The 23,508-nt window shown below is 36.4% G+C and overlaps 1 protein-coding gene across 1 annotated transcript in view; it reads left to right on the top strand.

Moving 5' to 3' along the window:
• The first annotated feature begins 8,591 nt into the window (after window positions 1-8,591).
• The window catches only part of SYN2 (synapsin II), a 112,218-nt gene continuing 97,301 nt past the window's right edge, over window positions 8,592-23,508 (top strand). Inside the window, exon 1 of the mRNA XM_070933666.1 lies at window positions 8,592-8,986. Within this exon, the coding sequence (XP_070789767.1) occupies window positions 8,592-8,986 (395 nt within the window). The remainder of the gene's footprint in view (window positions 8,987-23,508) is intronic.

The raw sequence follows: 23,508 nt of genomic DNA, 5'->3' as shown, positions 1-23,508 counted from the left end.
CTCTCTCTCTCTCTCTCTCTCTCTCTCTCTCTGGGTGTGTGTGTGTGTGTGTGTTTGTGTGTGCACACATTCCAAAAACAAATTTTAAAAACTGATTTTTTGTTTCTATTTGTATTGGTGTGTTAAGAAGAAACTTTTCTGAAAGTTGTCTGGCAACAGAGGAAAATATATTTTGGAGCTGAAGATGGATGGAAACCTTGATTTAATCCACTGAAATAATTCTTACTTTTTCCCGGAAGGGCTGTAGAATAATACTATGCACATCAATAACAGGAGACTGGGTTATTATTTCAAATGCAGCCATACAGATATGCAAACATTTTGCATTTGAGATCTCTGCCCTATTGTTGTAAATACAGTGCCTGAGAGAGAATTTGCCCAGATATGATTCACACTCTTAAATTGTGCACATATTATTTTGTTTGTCTGGACAGCTGAAGAAACAATGCTTTTTTTTTTTTATTTTCAGAAACAATAACGCTTTATTTAATATTTAGATAGTGCTCATATGTATTTTTTCAATAATTCTCACAGTATTCTAAAGCTTGCTAGAATTACTATCTCTTTAGAGACAGAATATTGTATTAAGGTTTCCCTAAAATCAGCCATTGTGCTCATAAAAAAATTATTTCACTGTTTACTCCCAGAATTGTTCCTGTTCTCTCTCATTCAACTACTGGATACCTCAATACTAGTCGAGCCTGTAGTACAGTGGACTAAAGCACTGTTATTAACATCTGCTGCTTGCAATTACTGCAAGTTCGAATCTCACCAGGCTCAAGGTTGACTCAGCCTTCCATCCTTTCAAAGGTAGGTGAAATGAGGACCTAGATTGTGGGGGCAATAAGATGACTTTGTATAAACTATACAAAAGTATGAAGGCTATATATAAAATATACAAAAATATGAAAGCTATTGCTTAACGCTTTGTAAGCCGCCCTGAATCTCCGGAGAAGGGCGGCATATAAATTAAAGCCAAAGAAAAAAATACTAAGCTTTAACAGAATCAGTAGTTCAGTTTTCTTTTTAAGAGTCTTGAGAAAAAACCTCCAGTGATGTTATATCTTGGGTTGTAAATGGATTGGCATCAGACTCACTGCCTCAAGATAGCTCTCTTTTGTTATACCTTGGGTTGTAAATGGACTAACATCAGACTCACTGCCTCAAGATAGCTCTCTTTTTAAGTAACATCCCCCAAAGGCTGTTAAGAAGTGATATGACTCTGGCAGACAGCTTTTTCAGGAAAGCAATGTTTAAAAAATCCAGATCAAATGAAGATGATATAATTTTTTCAGATGAAAGAAATCTCCTCCTTCTAAGCAACAAGTAAACTGAAAGACAGGCAGCAAAGTGGTGACGTGTGCCATAGGTGCTCGGGCAAGATAGTTTTCTCTGCCTCAGACTAAGGGGCTATAATGATGGCTCAAGGTTTAAGTCAATGAATGGATTCATCTGCTGGTCAACCATTATGATAATAACATGGAATATGAAATAGTAATGAGAAATGGGGTGGCTATCACCATCAGGAACAGAAGCCGAAAGACAATTTCATATATTCAAAATAGTTCACACCAACTTAAACCAACTTTGTTTCAAAGGACATATTTTTAAAAGGCCATTTATACACACATACACAGAGACACAAATAGTGTGACTCCCAAAATCATCTCATGAATCACTAAATTAACTACATTTAAAGAAAATAAAGCTTACTATTACAATGGCCAAGAACCTAAATTCATGGGTGGCCAAACTTGAATAGGATCTCTTACTTAGCGCTCCCCTGTCCAAATCCAAAATATTAGATTACAGTGGTTTTCTTAAAACAGCAAGATCAGAAAGATAAGCAGCCTGGTTTTTCATGTATTGCAGCTTTGTATGTTACAGATTATATCCTATTTCATTATTTAAATATTTTGGAAAATATAAATTAAATCAGTATCCATAATTAAACGTTATGCTTCATCTATTACTGTCTTCTCAAATTCTTTGTTTACTTGCATCCATATGTGGTTTAACATTTTATAGTACATGACATCCATGATTACTTTGCACAAATTACAGCAACAATTTAATTAATTGGATTGGTCTTGTTTTGTTGTCAAGTAGTTACTATGAATCCTTTAATTAAAAAAAAAAAACCTCAAATCATTTCACAGAAAAACTAGAATAAATGTCACCCATGATTACTTCATATTTGGTACATTTATGTTATGAAAGATTTGATCAGCATTAAATAACCATTTACAGTTTATAGAGAAGTGTAGACTTTTTAAGGGTAGTTTTCAGTTTTATTTGGGAAAACATTGATAAAGGGATCAAAATAAAATAATTGATGGAATTAGTATTATGAGAACCTAAAACACAAAGTGTAATTTTATATTTAAAAACATTAAGGACAGATATTGCTTCTCTACAGAATTAGACTCATTTAAAGGAACAGGATACGTCTCTATTAATGAAGGATTGGGTGGGAGAGATTACCTCACAGACATTTTATAACAACTAAGGATGTGGCTATTTTGGTTCAAAAGGGGTTCTGAATTGATGTATAACAAGTTATTACTGATGTAAATATGCATTATTTATTTCTATGTACATTGACATTCTTTGCATTTGTAAAGAAATCAGGATCTGATGATCCCCAATAGTGAGGTAACCATAAGACATCTCAAGATATCTTATGGTTACCTCAATTTTCATGATTTGTTCTGATTTTCCTCCCCAAAGAATCCACAGCAATAGTTAACAATATCAAAATGGTAGGTGCAATCAAGTAACTGAATATCCACCCCTTTTTACTAGACATAGCAGGCATCATGTGCAAAAAGGATGTGTCCTTTTGTGCCCACCACCATTTTATATTATTTACCTCTGTTGTGTTGGTGACTCCTCAAGACTGCCAGCATTGGCTTAGGTATTTGTTGTATATCTTTAATAGAAAAGAACAATGCAAAGAACCCAGTTATTTTACAGTTGCCATATCATCTTTGAAAATCCCTTTCATTCGTTTGTTGTCTTTTTGCCCATCTACTTACCTGGCTGGTTAGGTTGTTCCCTTTCATGTTTTAGTTATCAGAATCCTTGGCAGTGGATGGCAGATCTTCTGAGCACTTAACTTGATTAGTTCTGTCAGAAGTTTCACAGTTTGGCTCAACCAGAGAATATTTATTTCACACAAGAATAAAGCCAAACATAGTAGTTAATTCTCCACTGTCCATGAAAGTGTCAATGACTTCTATACCCATTGGTTGGTGTTTTCTCTAGACCTTCCCATGAATTCCTGGATTTTTGTTATGGAGCTTGATGGCCTTGAAAATGAGCAGCTGTTGTATGTTTCAGCACTGCCAACTCTGAGAAACTCCAGCTGCCACCTCAGCTCTTACATTTTCCATTTGCACTACAGATTCTTCTGTGTTCCTTACTTTTTTTACAGCTTGCGCTTTTTCTCTTGCTCATTAGGAGAGACATTCCATTTCCTCCTTAACTTTTATGGCTTCCTAGACACTGCCAGAAAACCATGCTCACTTATTGCTGAATTTGTTTGATCTTTTCTCACATTGTGAAATATATTCTAGATGAATCTCAATTATTGTTTTCAGTAACCTCCAGGCACTACAAAGAGTAGCTTTCTTGATTTCTTTTAAATCTCTTTTTGATGTCTCAATTTATATAGGTTTCCCCTTATTGTGTTGACACATAGCAAGAATTGTCCCTCCAATGCACCCTCCATTGCCCTTCCTATAATATTCAAGAATGACTTATAATTCTTATAACTAATTCTCTTCTTTCTCTAGATTTCTGTCCTTTACAGGAATGCTATTTTACTAATTTAGGGCATATAACAGAATCTTAAAAGCCTGCCAGAATTTTCTTCTTTCTTATACCAAACAGACTCGATTCAGGGTAATTTTGAATTTCTTTCTCAAACTTCTTTCCTAGGACAGAAGTATCTCTTATTTTGCCTAAACTGTTCCTATATTCTTTCTGCAAGGAATGTATGTATGCATTTCTCTACATACAAAGAGATCCAAGGTCAACCTTCACCTTTGGAACTAAAGGGAATTGTTTTCACGAGCAAAAATTAGGATATTTTATGTATATTGTACATTTTCCATAGCACTTTGGTCTGTAGATATGTTATGTTATTCTCCCATTAGCAAAATGTTAATTTCCAAACTGGGAACTGGGTTTTAAATTGGGAAGTTTTCGATTTTGCAGATCTGGGATTTTAAATTGGAAATGCCGATGATTTAATTTATTTTAGTTTTTTCTTAACTTTTGTACTATAGGTGTTTTAAGTTTGGCTGTCCACCGCCCTGAGTCCCCCTGGGGAGAAGGGCAGTATATAAGTTGAATTAATAAATAATAACAAATAAATAAATAAATAAATTTTAGTAAGTATAAAAATATATTCATTGAGATAAGTGATATATATTAACTTTTCAAAAATTATAGAATTTACCTGTATTTAAAATCCTTTTTTCCCATTCTTTTGGGGAGACAAAGCTATATGGACAACCAATTCTATTCTAGTCTTCTCATTATATGGATAATGTTGTGCTACAATAGACTTGTCAATTTTCTACAGTGCAGCACCATGGACAGCATAATGTTATAATAAAGTATGAATTTATTTAGCCATCCAGAAAATGATTATATGTTACTCTATTAAAACAGAATGAATAGGAAACAAAATACTGTTGTAATTACTGTGCAAAAAAAACTAGTGCAAAATAATACATTCTTAAATATATTAGTGTTTTTCTGTTTGTAAATTATTATGATCCAGCTAAACATTTAATCCTTACTTTTTGAAATAGGTGGTTTCAAAACAAATATTTCAGGATGGCAGTAACAACAATCCAAACTGAAAATACCTTCCAAAGATAAAATAATAACTTAATATGAGAGTTTTTCTTTTTAATTACAATGTGGAATAAGAAATGAAGTTCTAAATACTGTCAGAACCAAGTACCTAATGAATACTGGCAGCTGTTGTAGTCTAGTAATTAAACTATAATGTTACAATTAAGTAATCATTCAACTATGTAGCTTACTTGAGCCTATCATTATTTTCCATTTTCTCCTATCTCACATCCCAATTGATAAAATAAATAAAATATTTATTTCTGTTTATCCTTTAATTAAAAAAAAGTGAATTAAAAAAATAGTGATGGAATGGTAGAGGGGTGAGAAGAGCTTAATTTTTGATTGAAAATATTTTGTGGCATTCAGTGTATACACAAAGTTCCCATTGCAAGCCTTCTTTGTGTAAATATACTGTCAGGCCTGAGGAAATGGATTCCCTTAGTCATCTTCAGTCTTTGATTCCACTCCATTTTTCTTCTCTGATCTCTTCTATTGAAGAAAACAGGAGAATGCTCCAGGAGAACTGATGCACCAAGATTTATTTAAAGAATCAAACATGAAAATATGGATGACTATTTTAGATCATGCTTTGAGCTGTACAATATTAATGACTGTGGTGCATACTAAAACTCTCCATTTCACTTGGCTGCATGATTCAGTTAATCAAATTATTCTAGGATGATAGCATTCAGCTCAGGATAGTTTAGTCATGGGGATGTTTAAAGAAGGCTTGCACTGTAAAAGGCTGCGGCAATTAAACCAGCTTGGAATACATTCTCCACCCACAGATTCAGATTTATTCATTCGCTTTGGTGTTAATAAGTTATCAACTTGGGTTAAATTGCAGCAAATATAGATCATCATACGAAACCTGAGATTGCTTGATCCCAACCGGCTGTCTGGATGGATTTACAAACACATTTAGCATATGGTGCCTACTTAAAAATTCCTCCTTTAGTTGTTTTAATCACATGCAGAGCTAGATGTTTATAGAATTGGCAACTACTGCATCATGACCAAGACCAACTGATTTTGATGACTAACATACCTCTCTAGGAGAAGCATACTGACAATGTTTAGCATTCACAGCAAAAGGCCAGTAAGCTGCATGGGACTTATGAAGAATGTTTAAGCTATGAACATTATAAAATGGTATTTAAAGTTGTACCACTATTTATATTTATCTTAATTAATAGTATTTCTAAACTTCAGATTACGGCTATGAAGGTGATTTACAATAGTATGGTTATAAATAAGCTTATAACCATACCATACAAAAATTAATATAAGCATATAAAAACACAGGTGCAGTAATAAGCAAAATAAACTCTGGTAATATTTGGTAATGCTGTAGATCTCAAAGAAATTCCAGATGTGAAATCAATTTTCCTGCAGCTATCCTCTTCACAGAAAGAGAAATAAGATAATAAGGACAAGAACATTTGAAAACACTGTATTGTATAAAACAGCGCTTAAAAACTCAGTGTCTTTTTTTAAACAGATTTGTTTATCATGGTCATATTATTGTAGCAGCAAAATGCTTGACTAGCTGGGTCAAAGTGACAGTAAATTTACCATACATAAATATTCCCCCCTGCTCCCCTATCCCCCATGACACTTGGTTGCAAATTATATATTCCAACTTTAGTCTTGACCCATTGAGTTCTTCTTTTGCCAAGTTCAATTTCAACCAGAAATGTATTCAGGTGATAATGGAATTCTGGAAGGCTAAGCCAAGAATTTAATAACAGGTAAATAGAAAAATACCAAAAAGAAGCACAATGCATTGAACTGTCCTTTATATTCTTTTTTTAACAGGAGATGTTCTAAAAGCTCTTGGCATTTCATTTTAAAGAGATAAGTGAATCTGAATCTCGCAGAGCTAAGTTTCTTATTCAAAAGCCTGATACTTTTGCATTAAATGCCCTCCCCAAATTAGACATAAATATATTGCAAAACGTAATATATTGTGTTGGTCCTGGAGAATATCTTATAGTGAACAGGAAGTTTATGTTGTATTTAAGGAGGTTCAGTTATTTGAATGACATTTTCTTCACATTTACAATGCAGATTTTTTGCAAGTAAAGGTTTGTTCAAATATGTAATTATTTTTGTGTAATCATCATTTGGCTCATCTGCACAACTGGAACTGGAGGTTGTCAGGGTTTGTGGCTCTTTACCTAAGGATCAATTACTTTTAACTGTGCTTAGCATATTCCCCATATTCTGCTCTCATTTGTGCCTACCTTAAGAATACATATATCATGTCAAAATGACATGATAAAGTCTGGCTATTTTATCTACCAACCCAGAAAAGGTGCTTTTGTTGTGGTGGCTGTTATTGATGGTCTTCAGCAGCTCAAGATGAGGGTTTATTATTTCTGACACCTTCAGTGACCTTTTACTGGTAATTGTGAGTGCTGGAAATAAGCAATAGACAAGGATTAATATCAGAGATACTGTGTTGTGCAGGTGTAGAGGAAAGATTCGGTGAATAAGCACTCTTTTCATTTTTATTTGCAGCCTCTTGATTATATCTGCTAGAAACTGTAATGTGCTGATTGAAGTGAGAACGTTCCCTCCTACCTGAATTTAAGATTTTCTCTCTTTGTTATTCAGAAATGTTTTTGATGTTTTCAAGTTTGAAACTTTAGGATATAGTCTGAGAAATTATGTCATATAAAAATTAAAATTTGGAAAGAGGAACCGCTCCTTCCATCAGGGTGGTCAGGATACAGCTAGTAGGGACTAAGAAGGACCTTTTCCATGACAGCTTCCTAATATGACTTTGCCCTTAAGGGCATCCAGTGATACCTACAGTGTAAATGTTTGTCTTCTGTTTAAAATATCTTTCATGCTGAGATTTCCAGACACTGATTTGGCTATTAAACATTTTGTGGCTGTTGTTTTTATAGTGTGCAGGCCACTTCCAGATGATAGGCTTAAAACAAGTTCACGGTAATCCTTCGTATAGATGCTGCCCTTCAGACCTGAAAGAAAAAAAAAACTTGGATCTCTGAGGACTTGTGTGAAGCTGCCTTTTGCGTGACGCTGCCGGGGCCACAGGTACCATGACGATCTCGCGTTCCCATGACAGCTACCCTCTTTTTGCACGGGTGAAGCGGAGCCTCGCCTTTCAAAATGGTCGGAGCCAGGAGTTTTGCGGGGCACGGTTGACCCTTAGCCCACGGACACCTCGACGCCCGTGGCATCTCCCAACTAAACGTGCAGGGCGGAAAAAAGAGGAGCAGGGCTGGGTTTTTGTTTTGTTTTGTTTTTTTGTTTTTTTTGCGAGGAGTTTTGCGCGCGGGGAGGATGCCGAAAGCGCGGAAGCTTTCCCGCCGAGAGACGGGAGTCGGCGGCTGAACGCGGGCTTCTCAAGAGGACCCCCGTTGATTTCGGGGCGGGCGATAAGGGCGCGGTTTGGCGTCGCTTCCCTCCGCCCTCCCGCCTTCAGAGCAGAGCAAGGCGAGGCAAGGCAAGGCGGCAACGGCTTGGGCGGCTGCCACCTAGAGACGGGAGGGCGGGACAAGCGGGGAAGCGGCGGCATTAGCAGCAGCCGCGGCGGCTCCCGCACGTAACAGCGGCAGCGCTCCTGCTCCCTCCTTCTCCGGCACCCAGCGAGGCGACGGGCAAAGCGGAAAAGCCGCCAGCCAGCCTTCCTTTCTGCTCCTTTCACCTCTCGTCGGCGGCCACTTCTCCCTCGGCTCGGCGGCCAAATGATGAACTTTCTGCGGCGCAGGCTCTCGGACAGCAGCTTTATCGCCAACCTGCCCAATGGGTACATGACCGACCTGCAGCGGCCGGAGCCTCAACAACCTCCCCCTCCGGCGGTTCCGCCTGCCTCTTCGGCAGCTCCTTCGTCCTCTTCCCCGGCCTCGGAGCGCAAGCAGTCGCAGCCGGCAGCGCCTTCGCCTCAGCCGTCTCAGCAGCCGCCACCGCCACAGCAGCAGCAGCAGCAACAGTCGGTGGGCAGCAGCTTCTTCAGCTCCCTTTCCAATGCCGTGAAGCAAACGGCAGCTTCGGCGGGCTTGGTGGATGCCTCCTCGTCTTCCTCAGCGGCAGCCAAAAAGTTCAAGCTGCTCCTGGTCATAGATGAGCCTCAGACGGACTGGTAAGGCGCCCCCCCCCCCACATCCCCAGTCCCTCTTTCTGCTGGGAGCGATACAGAGGCGGGGAACGTCTGTCCTGACCGTCCGGGGGGGACCTGGCCTTGGCAGTGCGAAGAAACCGGGAGTGTGTCCACCTCAGGGGCTGGAAAGAACCCCTGCCTGTGGCATTACCCCCACTGGGCTGCAGCGAGGCCAAAGGACATGGCCACCTGAGGCTGGCTTGCCAAGGTGGAAGGGCAGCAGTAATGTAGGGTAAGAGGTGGGGGGGCTGCTTCTGGCCTGCTGGGGCTTGGGGCCACTTGCAACTCACCTCCTTCCTGCAAAGGACTGACACAGGAGGGAGGTAGAAAGAGGAGTCCAGCCTGCCTCAGGATGATCACATGTTCATTGTTGCACATGTGCATGTTTGGCCAAGCAGTATGTGCACTAGGAAGTTGTTGTTTCCAGGTTTGGTACACTTGAGGAATGTTTCATGGCATCCAAAACCTTGACTTGCAGATGCCATGCTTTTCTTCAGCAGGGAAAGGAATATTCAGTAAATGCTGGAATTCAGCAATAAAAACAGGTTAAAAAGATGAGACAAAGCGTGGGAAGTCACATTTTAGGTCTGCGTGTATTCTCGCACGCAAGTAAAAATTGTCTTCGTTCTAGCATGAACTTTGCTTACATAGCTTGAATATTTAACATGATTAATTTGGGGGGGGGGAGGTTATCTGTCATATTAAGAACCAGACAATTTTACGTATTTGGTCTAGGAAGTAAATTATGCATTAGCTTGAAATTATTTTAAGAATACATTCAATATATAGAAAAATAAAATTTGTAAAGCAAATTCATAAACACCAAATAAGCACCAAATGTATAAACTGTGTCCTCTGGGGCTAGATTGTGTTTGTCTGGACCTCTTAAAAAACACAATTGATCTCAGCTTGAAGATAAACAGCTTAAGTTCCTCTATGCAAGTCGAAATATATTTGCATATATTTTAAGAAGATGTTATACTGTACAGAATTATTTATGAATTATTTTTAAAGGGGAATATTTTGCATAACACTTTAAATCTCATGTTTTTACTGCTTATCAATCATGCTTATATGTTCCTTTTAGGGTCAATAATACCATTTTTTAAACAAAGGTTTTGTTGATGTTAAAGGTGTCAGAATAGGATTCTAACAATGCAGCTATGTACATGATCCTCGGACATAAAACCTGCTGTATTTAGTATATGCTTGCATGGAAGTATTTGTTGGGAGTAAATACATTCAATCTCATGCAGTAGCAGTATGACATTAGACAAGAACAAAATGGCCATATTGTGTTTGCTGCAACAAGTTAGTGGAGCTGTCCATCTAGATGTTTTTGTGTCAGAGCATGAAAATCAATTAGGTTTTAACAGATGTGATCCTAGTATTACATATTATCATTTTCCATTTTTAATAATCTTTTTACTTATTTGTATGTGTGTATGTGAATTGAATTTTAATGAAAAATTCTTAATGATTCAGTGTCATCTGATTTACCCTGGAGGTTACTTTTCTCAGTATTATGTGGTAAGGATAGCAAACAAATAAAGTAGTATAGAGAGGTACTTTAACTGTTTAATATCTAACTCAAAATAACAATAAAAAGACAAAGAACTATAAGTTGTAGTGTTTGATAACTTATGATATATTCAAACACAGGTTGCTTTATGATAGTTTTTCAAACCTAGAGTCTTTCAAATGTAGTGGTACCCCATAACTGGGAATTTGCATGTTGCTGTCATAACATATGTACACTATATAAGGTGCCAGACTTGGGAAGGTAAGTTTATGATAATTAGTTATGAGTACCTCCATGTTCAAAGGATTTGAATGTTGGATATCATATTCCAGGGACAAATTATTTGAGACTATAAACATGTTCCCTATTTGCTTAAGAATTTTCAAAGATATTTGGTACCTGATGTGAAAACAGAATAACTTAGAAGAGCTTGATCCAGTAACATGTACTATAGTCTGACTCTAAACCAAAATGGTAATAGTCAAATATTTCCTCAGATTCCATATTTATTTGGCTTCTTGGAGCTGCATACATAATATAAAAGTTTTTCTTCCTATTGATCTAATGATACTGATGAACCCTTGGGAACTGTCCTCTATTTGCTACAACATATCTATCTGTTATCTGTTATCTATCCATTTATGCAGCATAGAATTTCATGCATCATTTTTTTAGTTTTCCAAATATGGTATATTTGGTTTCAAAAATTGCAGGCAAGGCAAAATTTGTGAAATGTCTCTGTTTATTAACTGATAAAGTAACAAAGTTAATATGATAAACAGTTTTTTTGTTTGTTTGTCTGAAGACTCTTTAAAACCAGAAGAGAAAATAAGTCTGCAGAAGATTTGCTAAACTGGATCATTAACAGAGAATTGAAGTTACCAATTAGAGGATATATTTACTTCTACAGGAAATACACATTTATGTTTAGCATAATAATTATATTAATTTGTATGAACATATAAATTAATTTAGTACATGTGTACAACCATGGTAAAGTGATTATAGTAGCTTGCAGAGCATTTAGCAGATTCTGTGGTATGAGGTTAACAACAAATAATGTATTTTTTTACAAAGTATTTTAATGTTCTTTTTATTTGAGTTCCAATATAGAAGTACAATTTTTTAAAAGCTTCTTAATACTGTAGTTATAACTTTCTGTGTTTAGTCAAATTTCCAACTATTTTCCATGTAAACAAGTTGCATGCAATATTTTTATATACCGGTGAACCCATATTTTCTTGTTTAGAAATCAACATACAAACCTTAGCTTACAACACATTTGACCAATCTGCTAGACTTTGATAGGGGGGATGGATTGTTCCATTCATCTTCTGCAGCATTTCCATGGCAAGAATGTAAGATGATGCTTCTCTTCTTTAGTATCTGGCTTGCATCCTAGCTGCCATCCTCTTACTTATCTAAATCAGATTCCATGTTCTCGTCTGTCTTTAATTTCTTGCTACCTGTGGTTCCTGTATTGTGTTTTCCTTAAATACTATTCAGCACTTGCTGTAGTTAAGAAGGGGGAAAAATAAAGTATCAGTGGCAATTATAAGGCATTAAAAATAACCAATTTAATGCAATGTCACATTCAGTTTTCAAGTAAGAGTTCAAAAATTAATGAAATTTAAAATAATTCCCCAAAATATTAATCTCCCAAATAGTATGTTAAGAATTTGAAAAATGCTGTCCTCTCTTTTTATAAATCATATACGTCTTAGCAAATTCCCTCAAAGAACTTTCATATAAGGGAGGGAGGAATCAAACATGCACTGTATATACACTTCTAGATACAGTATTATTTCTGGAGAAGGAAGAATATTTTATATACTGTAGCAGTGGTTCATTAGGCAATCAATTTGGGGATGGGGGTGTCAATGCAAATTTTGATTTAAGGCCAGGGACAGCACAATGCAATAATTTTTCATTTAGGGTTTAGCTTTATTCAGTTTAGGGTCTTCCATGAATAATAACATTAATTCTTTCTGACTCTGTATATCTTTAAAGAGTGTAGTCAGGTAAAGAGGTATAAGTACTATTATAAAGCCAAAACAATGCTATAAGGAATTCAACATTACCTGAATCTGTTGCTTTAAGAATTACACATCTAGTGTTTTGATGTCTATGGATCTGGTGATCTTTTTCTAATGCTATGTGCTCCATTGTTTCACAATCATTTTATAGAAAAGGAAAACTCTTCTGCAATTGCTGCAGCATTTCTACAGGAATGGCTTCAATACCATACCTTGCATTATGGAAAGCAAGCCACCATATATCTATATAATGTTCCTTGGATATGTGCAAGTAGGGCTCTTCCTGAAAATATTTCTGAAGAGGAAAAATAAAAAGTCAGGGCCTGAACAATAGCCAACGTCAATTCCTCAAAGAGGACACCTCCATTCCCAAATCGATTGCCTAATGAACTACAAAAGCAGTAAGAAAATTCAATGGTCATTCATGTTAAGTGTATTTATGAAAGTATCACATAAAAACAGACAAAGAATTCTATGTCTGTTCCCATGGCTACTTGCATTATTATAACTAACATCTGACATCTGACAGATGTATGTGCTTATTATTTTAGTCTGGAAGTAGTACTTTGGGAATAGGAGTCTTTTTATCTTTGTATTTTGCATTTTATAATGTATGAAGTAACTGCTAGTCTATATTGAGAAATGTTGGGAGTGACTACTATAATACTATCTGCTTAATTGATAGACTGAATAGATGCAGAAAAAAACAGAGATATACTTTTCTATATGCTGTGCAGTTGCTACTCCACTACTACCATGAATTGCTATCTATAGAGAATTATCTCTTTTGGTATATCATAAGTAATTCTAAATATTTCAGTGGCTGCTTTTGACTCCTGCCTATTTATTGTACAAATGTTCATAACAGTACATGTGGGCTCAAATTCATTCTCTCACTGGCACTGCTAAATAAGGTAAATGAGTGTCAGTAAGATACATGAAATATATTTTGGAAATTTGTCACTAGTTTATTGGTTCTAGCTAACACCTTTTGGTGCAGCATTGGGCTTAGACTCAAATTCTCTGCTTTCCCTGCTATGCTTTTGCCTGCAAAGCCCAATCCCAGCTGGCAGCTGGGAGCCACTAGAAATAGCAAGTGAGCATGGTTCTATGTAAACAAATTGAAAGTTTACCTACCATCATCTGATAGATGCCTGACAATTAATCCAAATTGGATGAGGTTATCTGTGACCTTGGTTCCTTATCAGAGAGCTCTGTTCCAATATCATATTATTTTCTGCTAACCTTCTCTTACTAGGGATCCAGTCCAAGCCCAAACACCAACTCTGATCTCCAAGCTGTGTGGAAATTATTTATAAATTTCATATGTTAATTAAAAATAAACAAGGAAGAACCATATTGAATCAGTGAAATAGGTTAAACTAGGTTAACTATCCTTTAATTAAACTGAAAGTTGACAAAGCCCATCACATTTGGTATTGCCCAGTCTCTACCCCACTCCTGGCCTCATTCACAGCATGAAAAACTAGAGTATGTTGCCTTCATCTGTGGCCACTGTGACTACACTGAGAAAATTTTGATCATCTTATGTCAGACATGGGTGATTGTTCATTTTTATTGCTGAGTATTCTACATATGCAGGTCTTAAAAGCATTTTTGAAGTAGAAAAATCTCATATGAATATCTGACGGATCAAATAATCTGTTTGAGTTGGAAGGAATGCTGCATATAAAGCTGTTAAGATTAGATATCAAATTACATATGCTAGTGATGCTATAGATGGCATTTGACTGCATACCTTTCATAACCAAACCTTTTTTAAGAGATTGACTAGCCTAGGTCTGAAACCTATACAGTACATGAAATATAACTTGTTAACCAGTTCTACAGGAGAGATTCATTGACATATCTCTGATATGGGAATCTCAGATATGGGAGCCAAGGCCATTCAGCTATGAGATCTTGACGAGACTCTGATCTTCAAGTGTCCTGTTTTATAACATGAGGATCTAGGCCAGAGGCCTCCAACCTTTTGGGCACCAGGGACTGGTTCTGTGGAGTGAGGTTTTTCTGTGGGCCAGAAGGGTTTTGCATGCTGCCTGCATCCCATGGATGGGGCTTCACTTGTTTGCAGGCCCTGGTTTCTGGCATGCTGTGGCCCGGTAACGGTCCACAAACCGGAGGTTGGGGACCCCTGATCTAAGATATCTGAGAAACCAGCTCTCCTCAATGGGATTAACTCATCCCATCCGTGCTGGCAGAAAGGACACGCTATAAATCCCCATCAGCCTGGGAATTTCAGCTGGTAGGGACCAGAAAAAGAGCCTTTTATACCATAACTCCTTCCACTTCTCTCTTTATGCCAGAGAGACAGAGACAGAGACAGAGACAGAGAGACCGTACATAAACATTCTGACCTGATCCATAAAACCACAGGATTAATATGCAGCTGGTTTGTCTTGTTGCCACCGCCTCTGGTGAATTCAGCTTCCTTCTGAGTTATGTGTTAGCTTGAGAGTCCCAAGGTGCTTTTTCAGGAAGCAACTATACATTCTTGTTTTGTTTTTGTTTTTTTCTTTCAAGACATTTGGCTTCTCATCCAAGAAGCTTCTTCAGCTCTGACAGGATGGTTGGGAATGGAAGGATTTATATTCTTTGCAGACACTGGTCATTTGCATCCTTTTAGAGAGTCATTGGTTTATCTGTGTCCTCAGGGTCACCTGAGTAGTGCAAATGTGTGTGGAGCCTTCTTGGTTGCAGGATGTTTTCTGTCCTGTGTTCTTTCACTGTGGAAGACAGGTGCAGGCTGTTGGGGATGAGTCTGTGTTGTCTGCATTTCAAACTGAAGTGCAAATGGTTCCTGCAGTCTACAATTTTTCTGGAAATCTGTTCAAACTCTCACACCATTCAAAGGATGTTCATCCCAAAGTGAATAGCTAAAGGTCTATGGAGATTCTCAGACATCCAGGTCATGGTTGTCCCAAAGATGCTTTTTCAGAAGGCAACTGGACTTTCTTCATTGTTTTTAAAGAATTGTTTTTAATGACAATATTCAAGACAAATAGAAGAGGTTTTTTTAACATGGACTACCAAGGAGAGTAACATCTGGTCATGTATAATTGTATACCGTTATACTATTCTTCAATAATTCACAACTATAAAAATTTAAATAATAAAATAAATAAATGAATTACTTTTGTTACATTCTTTTAAAAATAAGATCTATCAGCAAGGCTATCCATTTTCTTGTTTTTAATATTAAATACATACATCTAGAGCAACTGGAGTTCTTACTTTCTATTGGAATTTTGACAGCAGAAATAAACAGAAGAAGAAAACAAAATATACTACAGGTACCCTGTTTTCCCCAAAATAAGACATCCCCTGATAATAAGCCCAATCGGGCTTTTGAGTGCATGGCAATAAGGCCAAGCGCTTATTTCAGGGTTCAAAAAAATATAAGACATGGTCTTATTTTTGGGGAAACACGGTATTTGGATAAGAAATCTGTGCATGTTGTTTTTAATTCAAAGTATGGGGTTTTACAATTTACTAGAAATTTTACTAATACTTTATAATTGTTCTGAAATATCCCAATATGTAAATGTAGATTATAGAACATATCTATTATTTAGGAATATCAAACCTAATTGATACATTGAGACAAGTAGAGCTATCAAATTCTTAGAATTTCATCTAGCTCACCACGAGAAAACCTCTACCAGATGTTGGGACAGGGAGATAGACTGGGAAAATATTGGTGTACTTTACAGTTTGCTATTCAGAACCCCTTGACTGATCTGGGGAAAGTCTTGAGGATTATTATGATTGGTTGCACAGTCAGCCAGATATTTAGATTTGACATTTTTATCCAAGAATTGTGTCCTTCCAAAAGACCTGCAATTATTGATGTTGACATTGTTGCTTGATGGTCTCTAGATGTAAGATTTTCTGAGTAAAACTTCCCTTAGTATTTGACTGAGGGTAACTGCTGATGGTATTCAAGTGGTGTATTTTTTATTATAGTTGGTCACAATCAAGTAGATGTTTAGACTGGATTTGGCTTTTTTATCTACCTATCAAGTCTTTCCTAAGAACTTGGTAGAGGTAAATGTTATTTGATGATGATAAAGGTATTGTAGAATGTAAATTATTCCAAGTAACGGGCCTGGTGGCTCAGCAGACTGATAGTATTGTGATTAACACCAGCTGTCTGCAATTACTGTAAGTTCGAATCTCACCAGGCTCAAGGTTTCTCAGCCTTCCATCCTTTCTAAGGTAGGTAAATTGAGGACCCAGTTTGTGGGGGCAATAAGCTGACTTTATATAAATATACAAAAGTATGAAGGCTATTGCTTAACACATTGTAAGCCGCTCTGAGTCTCCGGAGAAGAGCGGCATATAAATCAAATTTAAAAAAAAAAAAAAGTAAAGATGCATTTTGTAATTGTCCGATGGTGATTTTGTTCATACTAATGATGTACAAGTGATGCTCCAATTGTTTTGGGATTGTACCCAAATACTATTTGTACTATCTTTGCTTCCTTTTGCCACAGTTTTTCTACTTCTACTTGCAAATCTTTGTATTTTGTGATCTTCTCAAGTTCTTTCTCTTCAGTTCTGCTGCTCCAGGTACTGCCATGTCATCTCCAGACTTTTTTGTCTTTCCTATCAACAGTTGTTAAGCTTGGGTGTTATGTAGCAGGTGCTTAGCTATTTGAATTTTAAAATCCCAGAGCCTTTTAACTTCTGCATTTTTGTTTACTTTGCCTGTTTTGTGGTCCCACCAGCTCTTGCTTGGAGGCAAAAGGCATTTCTTCCATATATTCCAATGCATTTTTGTTGTTTTGTCATGGCATTGTTTGTAGTCAGTCTGTGCGATCTTGCAGCAGCTAATTGGGTGGTCCCCTCTTGCTCACCTGCTTTTCTTCTTATTATTATTATTATTTAAATTTGCATGCACCATATAATATACTGGGAAAGATTGGAATGGTATTCCTGGGCAGCTGAAACACTCATTCTGAGACTGCTTTAAGCAGGATCAGCTTGGAACTTCATGTAATGCTTCCATGACACTATTATTCCAACTGCTATAAGACTAATAGAAAGGGAACACTCTTGACACTTTTCCTCTCAGTTGAAGAAGGAGAGGCTTGGATATCGCAGGGAGGTTTCAAATAACCTATCATGATCATACAACCATTTATTGAAATTTGCTCTTATAGTACCATGGGAGGAAGCCTAGAAACTTAGGGAATCAGGTCACCTCCATTAATGCATAGTAATTGAATACATTTTCATCAAGGCATTTTCGTATTGATACAGATAATAGTAATATCTATTTTTTAAAGCCACATTATACAAAGTAGCTTAAAAATATTTGTTAAAAATGTAGTGGGGCTTCTTTGTAAAGTTATAATTCATTTTTGTAGGTACATACTGCATCTATAACTGAATATGAAGGTATCTTATTTAGAACATAGATTGAATAGAAAAGCTTTTAGTTATTGAGAGTTTATTTTGCCTTATACATTCTGGGATTCCAAAGTCTCTTAACAATTGAACCGTAATCCCGAGGTCCCTTGAAAGCTGCCCTAGATCTAACATGATTCCTTAGCAGATCTTCTTGTTGGAGAGAGGAATTCATCCAAGGAGGATGAACTCAAGCATTATATTTATTTACTTCCTGCCTTCTTGCCAGCAACTTTCCAGCACCAAGGAAAAAATGCAATATTGTAAAGCCCCCAGAGGAGATACGATAGGCCTTGGGCAGAAGGGATGGTGGGAATAAGTTTTTATTTACAGCCTTCTATTGTTATATCTACAAATTGAAAGTGGTTGGATGTGTTGGTACTTCTGGTTTTTACCAGTCATTTTGCATGTCTAAATTTAGTCTCGGTCATTCCTTGCAATGGAAGTGAAATGTACATACATACAGAGTGTCCAGGAAGGATAGAGAGAAGCTGTTATGTTTATTTTGCCAGGTTGTCAGTATAAAGATGTGCAAATCACAAATATGTTGCACTGTAGTGTTTGCATTAGTAGGACTTGTTATTCATTTAATAAAAAGCAAAATACACATATACAAAGCTTTTGGAAGTAAAACATAGGGAATAAGATAGCATGATATTAATAGTGAATGAAAACTGATGAGAAAATGTGGAATCTATGATAGATAGATAGATAGATAGATAGATAGATAGATAGATAGATAGATAGATAGAGTTAATAAATCTGCCATAGAAATGTGTGATACAGTTCATTAGTATCCCTATTTTTGTTCTCTGTCCATTTTTGCTTTCTATTTTCAAATGATACATACATTTTAATTACTATAAAAAATAAGATTTCATTACAAGAAACTCTATTTTATTTATTTATTATGGCCATTATTAATATGGCCATCCATCTCACTTGGCATTTCAGGGTTAAAGTTAAAATTAAAACACAAGTAAAATCATAGTCTTCTACCATTAAAACAATTTTTAAAATTATACTGTAAATTCATTTAAATGCATTAATAAAACGAAAGGAGAGTACAATCTAACTATATACAATATAACCAATATTTGCTTGGTGTCCCCAAGCCTGAAATTTTGAGGGCCTTCTGGAAGGCGAGCAGGTTGGAACCAATCTCACCTCAGGATATGATGTTCCAGAGGGTATGACAGAAAAGGCTCTCTTTCTCTTTTATTTTTAGAAAAATAATTGCTATTGCAATTTCAAGAAATAGTTTTACTTAGTTTAACACCCAACTACTTTCTACAGTCTGTGCATATTCAGGTTGCAATAGTTCAAAGCAGTGATGGTTAACCTTTTCGGCACCAAGTGCCGAAACTGGAGCACATACGCGTGTGAGCCACAGTTTCTTCCAGAACCTGGAAGAAAGCAGCTGGCTGGTACACATGCATGTGACAGAACCCGGAAGAGCACCTGGCAACAGTGCCCGTGCCCACAGAGAGGGCTCTGCGTGTCACCTGTGGCACAGGTGCCATAGGTTTGCCATCACAGATTTAAAGGAACAATATTATATCAGCAGAAATAGTATTTATTTTTCCCAAGACACTTCAATTATTTGGAGTATCAAATACAATAAACAGCATCTCAGTCACTGACCTTAGCAATTAATGAAATGCTAAAGCCCGCTGACTGGTTATCATTAACTTCTGGTGACTGCATCCATGTAGTGTTCTTGATCATTGCTTTTGGGGCTGTTAATTTGACTTTCCATTCTGGATTAAAAGCCCTGGAATTCCTAGGAGGCTCCCTGCCAAATAATAACTAGGGCCACATTGATTTCTGAGGTCAGCTGCCTGTTAAGGCTGAAAATATCCCATGACCCAAAAAGGTGCTCTGGAAAATTGGGTGATGTCATCCCTTCAACTTAGCCTAGATCAAGAAACAAACACTGCATACACTGTTGGAACTCTACTTTGTTGTTGTAGGTTATAACAACAGAATCTTCAAAACCTTCCAGAGTTTCCTTCTGTCCTCTCTTATACTATGCAGAATCATTGTTGTTTTGAGCATCTTCCTAAGATTTACTCTGGGCAGAGATTTCATTTATTGCTTTTTTTTTCTGTTCATAGCTTTTGCACCTGTCTTGAATAAAGTGAAATGTGACACAGGATTTCAATGAAAAGGAAGAACTAGAGAAATTTGGCTGGGGTACATTAAACAAGTATTTCCATGATTCAGCATTGGGGGCATATCCTGTATAATTCTTAGTTAGCCTTTCTTAATCAGGATTAATGTTTTGAGTTATTTGAAGCTGCAAAAGAAAGAGACAAATTATACATGCAGCATTTTTTTGGGACAGAGTTTTAGACAAAGCATTCTGCATTTCATGACAAATTTATGTTCCTGTTATAAATTTATGTTCCAATGAGATAACACTTTTACCTTCTTAAAATTGTACAATCTTAAATTTTCCATGTGAAAGTAATGACTCTAAATAGGTTTATTTTACTTTGTATTATTGAAAATCTATGCAAGACTTTGCAATCCTATCTCTAATATCCTCAAACCTAGTAATATGACTCACCTAAAAAAAAGAAAAAGGTGACTGCAAAAGCAAATACAGTATATATCTTGTATTTGTGAAAGATTTTTTTTTTTATTTTGTCATATCAAGTTTTGAAATATGCTTAGAAAAATGATATAGAACATCTCATTGTATGTGAAATCTATACCCAGATTAGGAAGCCATATTCCGGACATAACATGGTGAAAAAGACTGCTTCTAGATCAGCAGAAAAGGGAGACATGGCTATGTACCCTCTATTTATTTATTTATGAATACATACTGAGGGAAACTGGATTGGAAGAAGATGAGCATGATTTTAAAACTGGAGGAAGAAACTTTAATTATTGCACTATGTTGATTATTCTGTTCCAGTAGCAGAAAATGCTAATGATCTGCAACCATCTGAGCACAGTGAAAAGGATTTAATGTTAAATACAAAGAAAACCAGATTCATGAAAACTGGTTCAGTAACTAGCCTTTGAACTGATAATGAAGATACAGGTAGTCCTTGATTTACAATCACAATTAAGCCCAAAATTTTTGTTGCTAAGTGAGATAGTGGTTAAGTGAATTTTGCCCCATTTTACAACTTTTCTTGCCACAGTTGTTAAGTGAATCACTGCAGTTGTTAAGTTAGTAACATGGTTGTTAAGTGAATCTGGCTTCCCCATTGACTTTGCATTTCAGAAGATCACAAAATGTTACCGCGTGATCCCGGTACATAAAACCTTCATAAATATGAATCAGTTTCCAAGCATCCAAATTTTGATGGTGTGACCATGGGGATGCTGCTTTGGTCATAAGTGTGAAAAACATAAGTCATTTTTCAATGATATTGTAACTTTGAATGGTCACTAAATGAATGGTGATGTTGTAACTTTGAATGGTCACTAAATGAAGTCAAAGGTTATTTGTAATACAGTGGTGGATAGCTTCTGCCTTTTAGGACTGATTGTCAACAGTAAAGGAACCAACATAAAGAAACACAACTCTACAAAATGGCACTTTGTAGAATAGTTATTTTGGTCTTGAAACAGATATTTAGAAGTCTCTATACCTAAAAGATCAGAATTGCGTAGGCAGTATTTTTCCTGTGATACTATGGATGCAAAGTTAGACTTCTAAACTTTGAGATTGAAGAAAACTCCTGAGAATATCATGGAAAGCAGACTAGTAGATAACAGGACCAATTAATTCAATTAATCCAATTATCATTCAAACAAAAATGATCAGTCTCAAATTATCATATTTGGACACATATGCAAAGAACTAGCTTTTGAAAAGTCTAAATGCTGGAGAAAGTGGAAGGAAAGAAAAGAATAGGATGGCCAGCAGCAAAGTGATAGATTCAATTACAACAACAATGAACATACTATTGAAAGGAAGGTGACGGGTTTGAAGTTAGGAACAAATTATCCTGGAGAAGATTTATTTATGTGATCACTAAGAGTTGAAACCAATTTGATGGCACGTCTGCCTGCCTGCCTGCTTGCCTCCTCCCCTCTCTATCATCTATCCATCCATCCATCCATCCATCCATCCATCCATCCATCCATCCGTGTTATGTGAAGTAACCCTAATCAGTGGTACATAATGTGCATCTTCCCCCATTATTTCTTCCTTCCTTTTTTATTCTACATAAGTAGATGGAAAAGATGATGCTTTATCTTTCTGCTCTGAGGTATATTTTTGGAAAACAATTTCCAAGAGATAGGCATCTGTGCTTTTAGACATCTTGCCCCATTAAATATTATTTGACTTAATAAGAGGGCAGCCAAAAAAATAAGTTCTTATAAGTGAGTTCAACCACAAGTAAAAGTTATTGTTTAGCCCAATTACCTTGCTAGAACCTGGATTCAGTCAGTTAAAGAAGGAATCTCCCAAAATTTTCACAAAATAGGCTCATCAGAAGAGGGAAGCTAAAGTTTTCCAGCCATAAAGTTGAGGTTGGAAGAAACTTACACGGTAAAAATGTTTATGCTTACATTATAAAGCCCCAAGTTTCTCATTGTTCAAGGTAGACATGTAAAGCATTTGAAAGTAAAGGAGAAAATCATGACCTTGTGACACAACACTGAATAAGATTGTGAAGTATTTATAAATGTTCTAAATTCTTGTGGCCTGTTTGAATCTCTATAAGGTATTCAGTATTTCAAGAAAACAGCGAATGCTGCAAAGTTTTCTCAGTTTTATTAAAAACATCATAGTTTCTTTTGAAAAGCAGAACTTGCCAGAAAAGAAATGCAAATGTTACTGTTAGACTTTGAAACCGATTGTAGATGCACAATTTCCAAGACAAAATCAGAAGTATCAATCTGTAGAAAAAAAGAAAGAAAAAAGGTAGGTGAGATCTGGATGATAGAAAATGGGCTGAAAAGTAAATGCCAGACTGAGTTGCCTTCAGTATTTCACTTAAATGAAACCACCTTCTGAGTAGGATGAATACAGCATAATGAGGAATAAACTTATGGTAAAAACTGGCAAAGCTTCCCAAATGCTGAATATACCTGATATATGTAGGAGGAGATCCCACAACAAAATGAATTCTGTCCTAGCTGAATACTTTTGATTGAAATGTGGTAGGTAGGCCAAATGGTTCGACACAGGTGAATTTAAAGATGCAGTTCTATAATTTATTGTGTAGACTGAAGCCATAAAGCACTGTCTGAACTTGAACATAAAGTATGGAGGACAGGATCTTCAGAATAAATCAGCAAATCATTTAAATGAACAATTAAGAACTCAAGCAGAAAATCATGAAAAATCGTAAGGCTCTGAAAATAAGATATCATTCTTAGGGCATTACTATATATTCAAACTTTTCACAGTAAGAATCAAAGACAGTGATCTCTAACTACTAGAGAGTTCAGGAGTAAGTAATCATGGACTGCATATACTGTAGACAGAACCATCCTTTTTGACAAAGATGGGAGTATTGTCCAGGGGACGAGGAAGAACA

This window comes from Pituophis catenifer, unplaced genomic scaffold (assembly GCF_029215685.1).
Source record: "Pituophis catenifer annectens isolate HBS135680 unplaced genomic scaffold, rPitCat1.0.hap2 SCAF_2, whole genome shotgun sequence".
Lineage (NCBI taxonomy): Eukaryota > Metazoa > Chordata > Lepidosauria > Squamata > Colubridae > Pituophis > Pituophis catenifer.
This window is presented reverse-complemented; position numbering and strand designations above follow the sequence as displayed.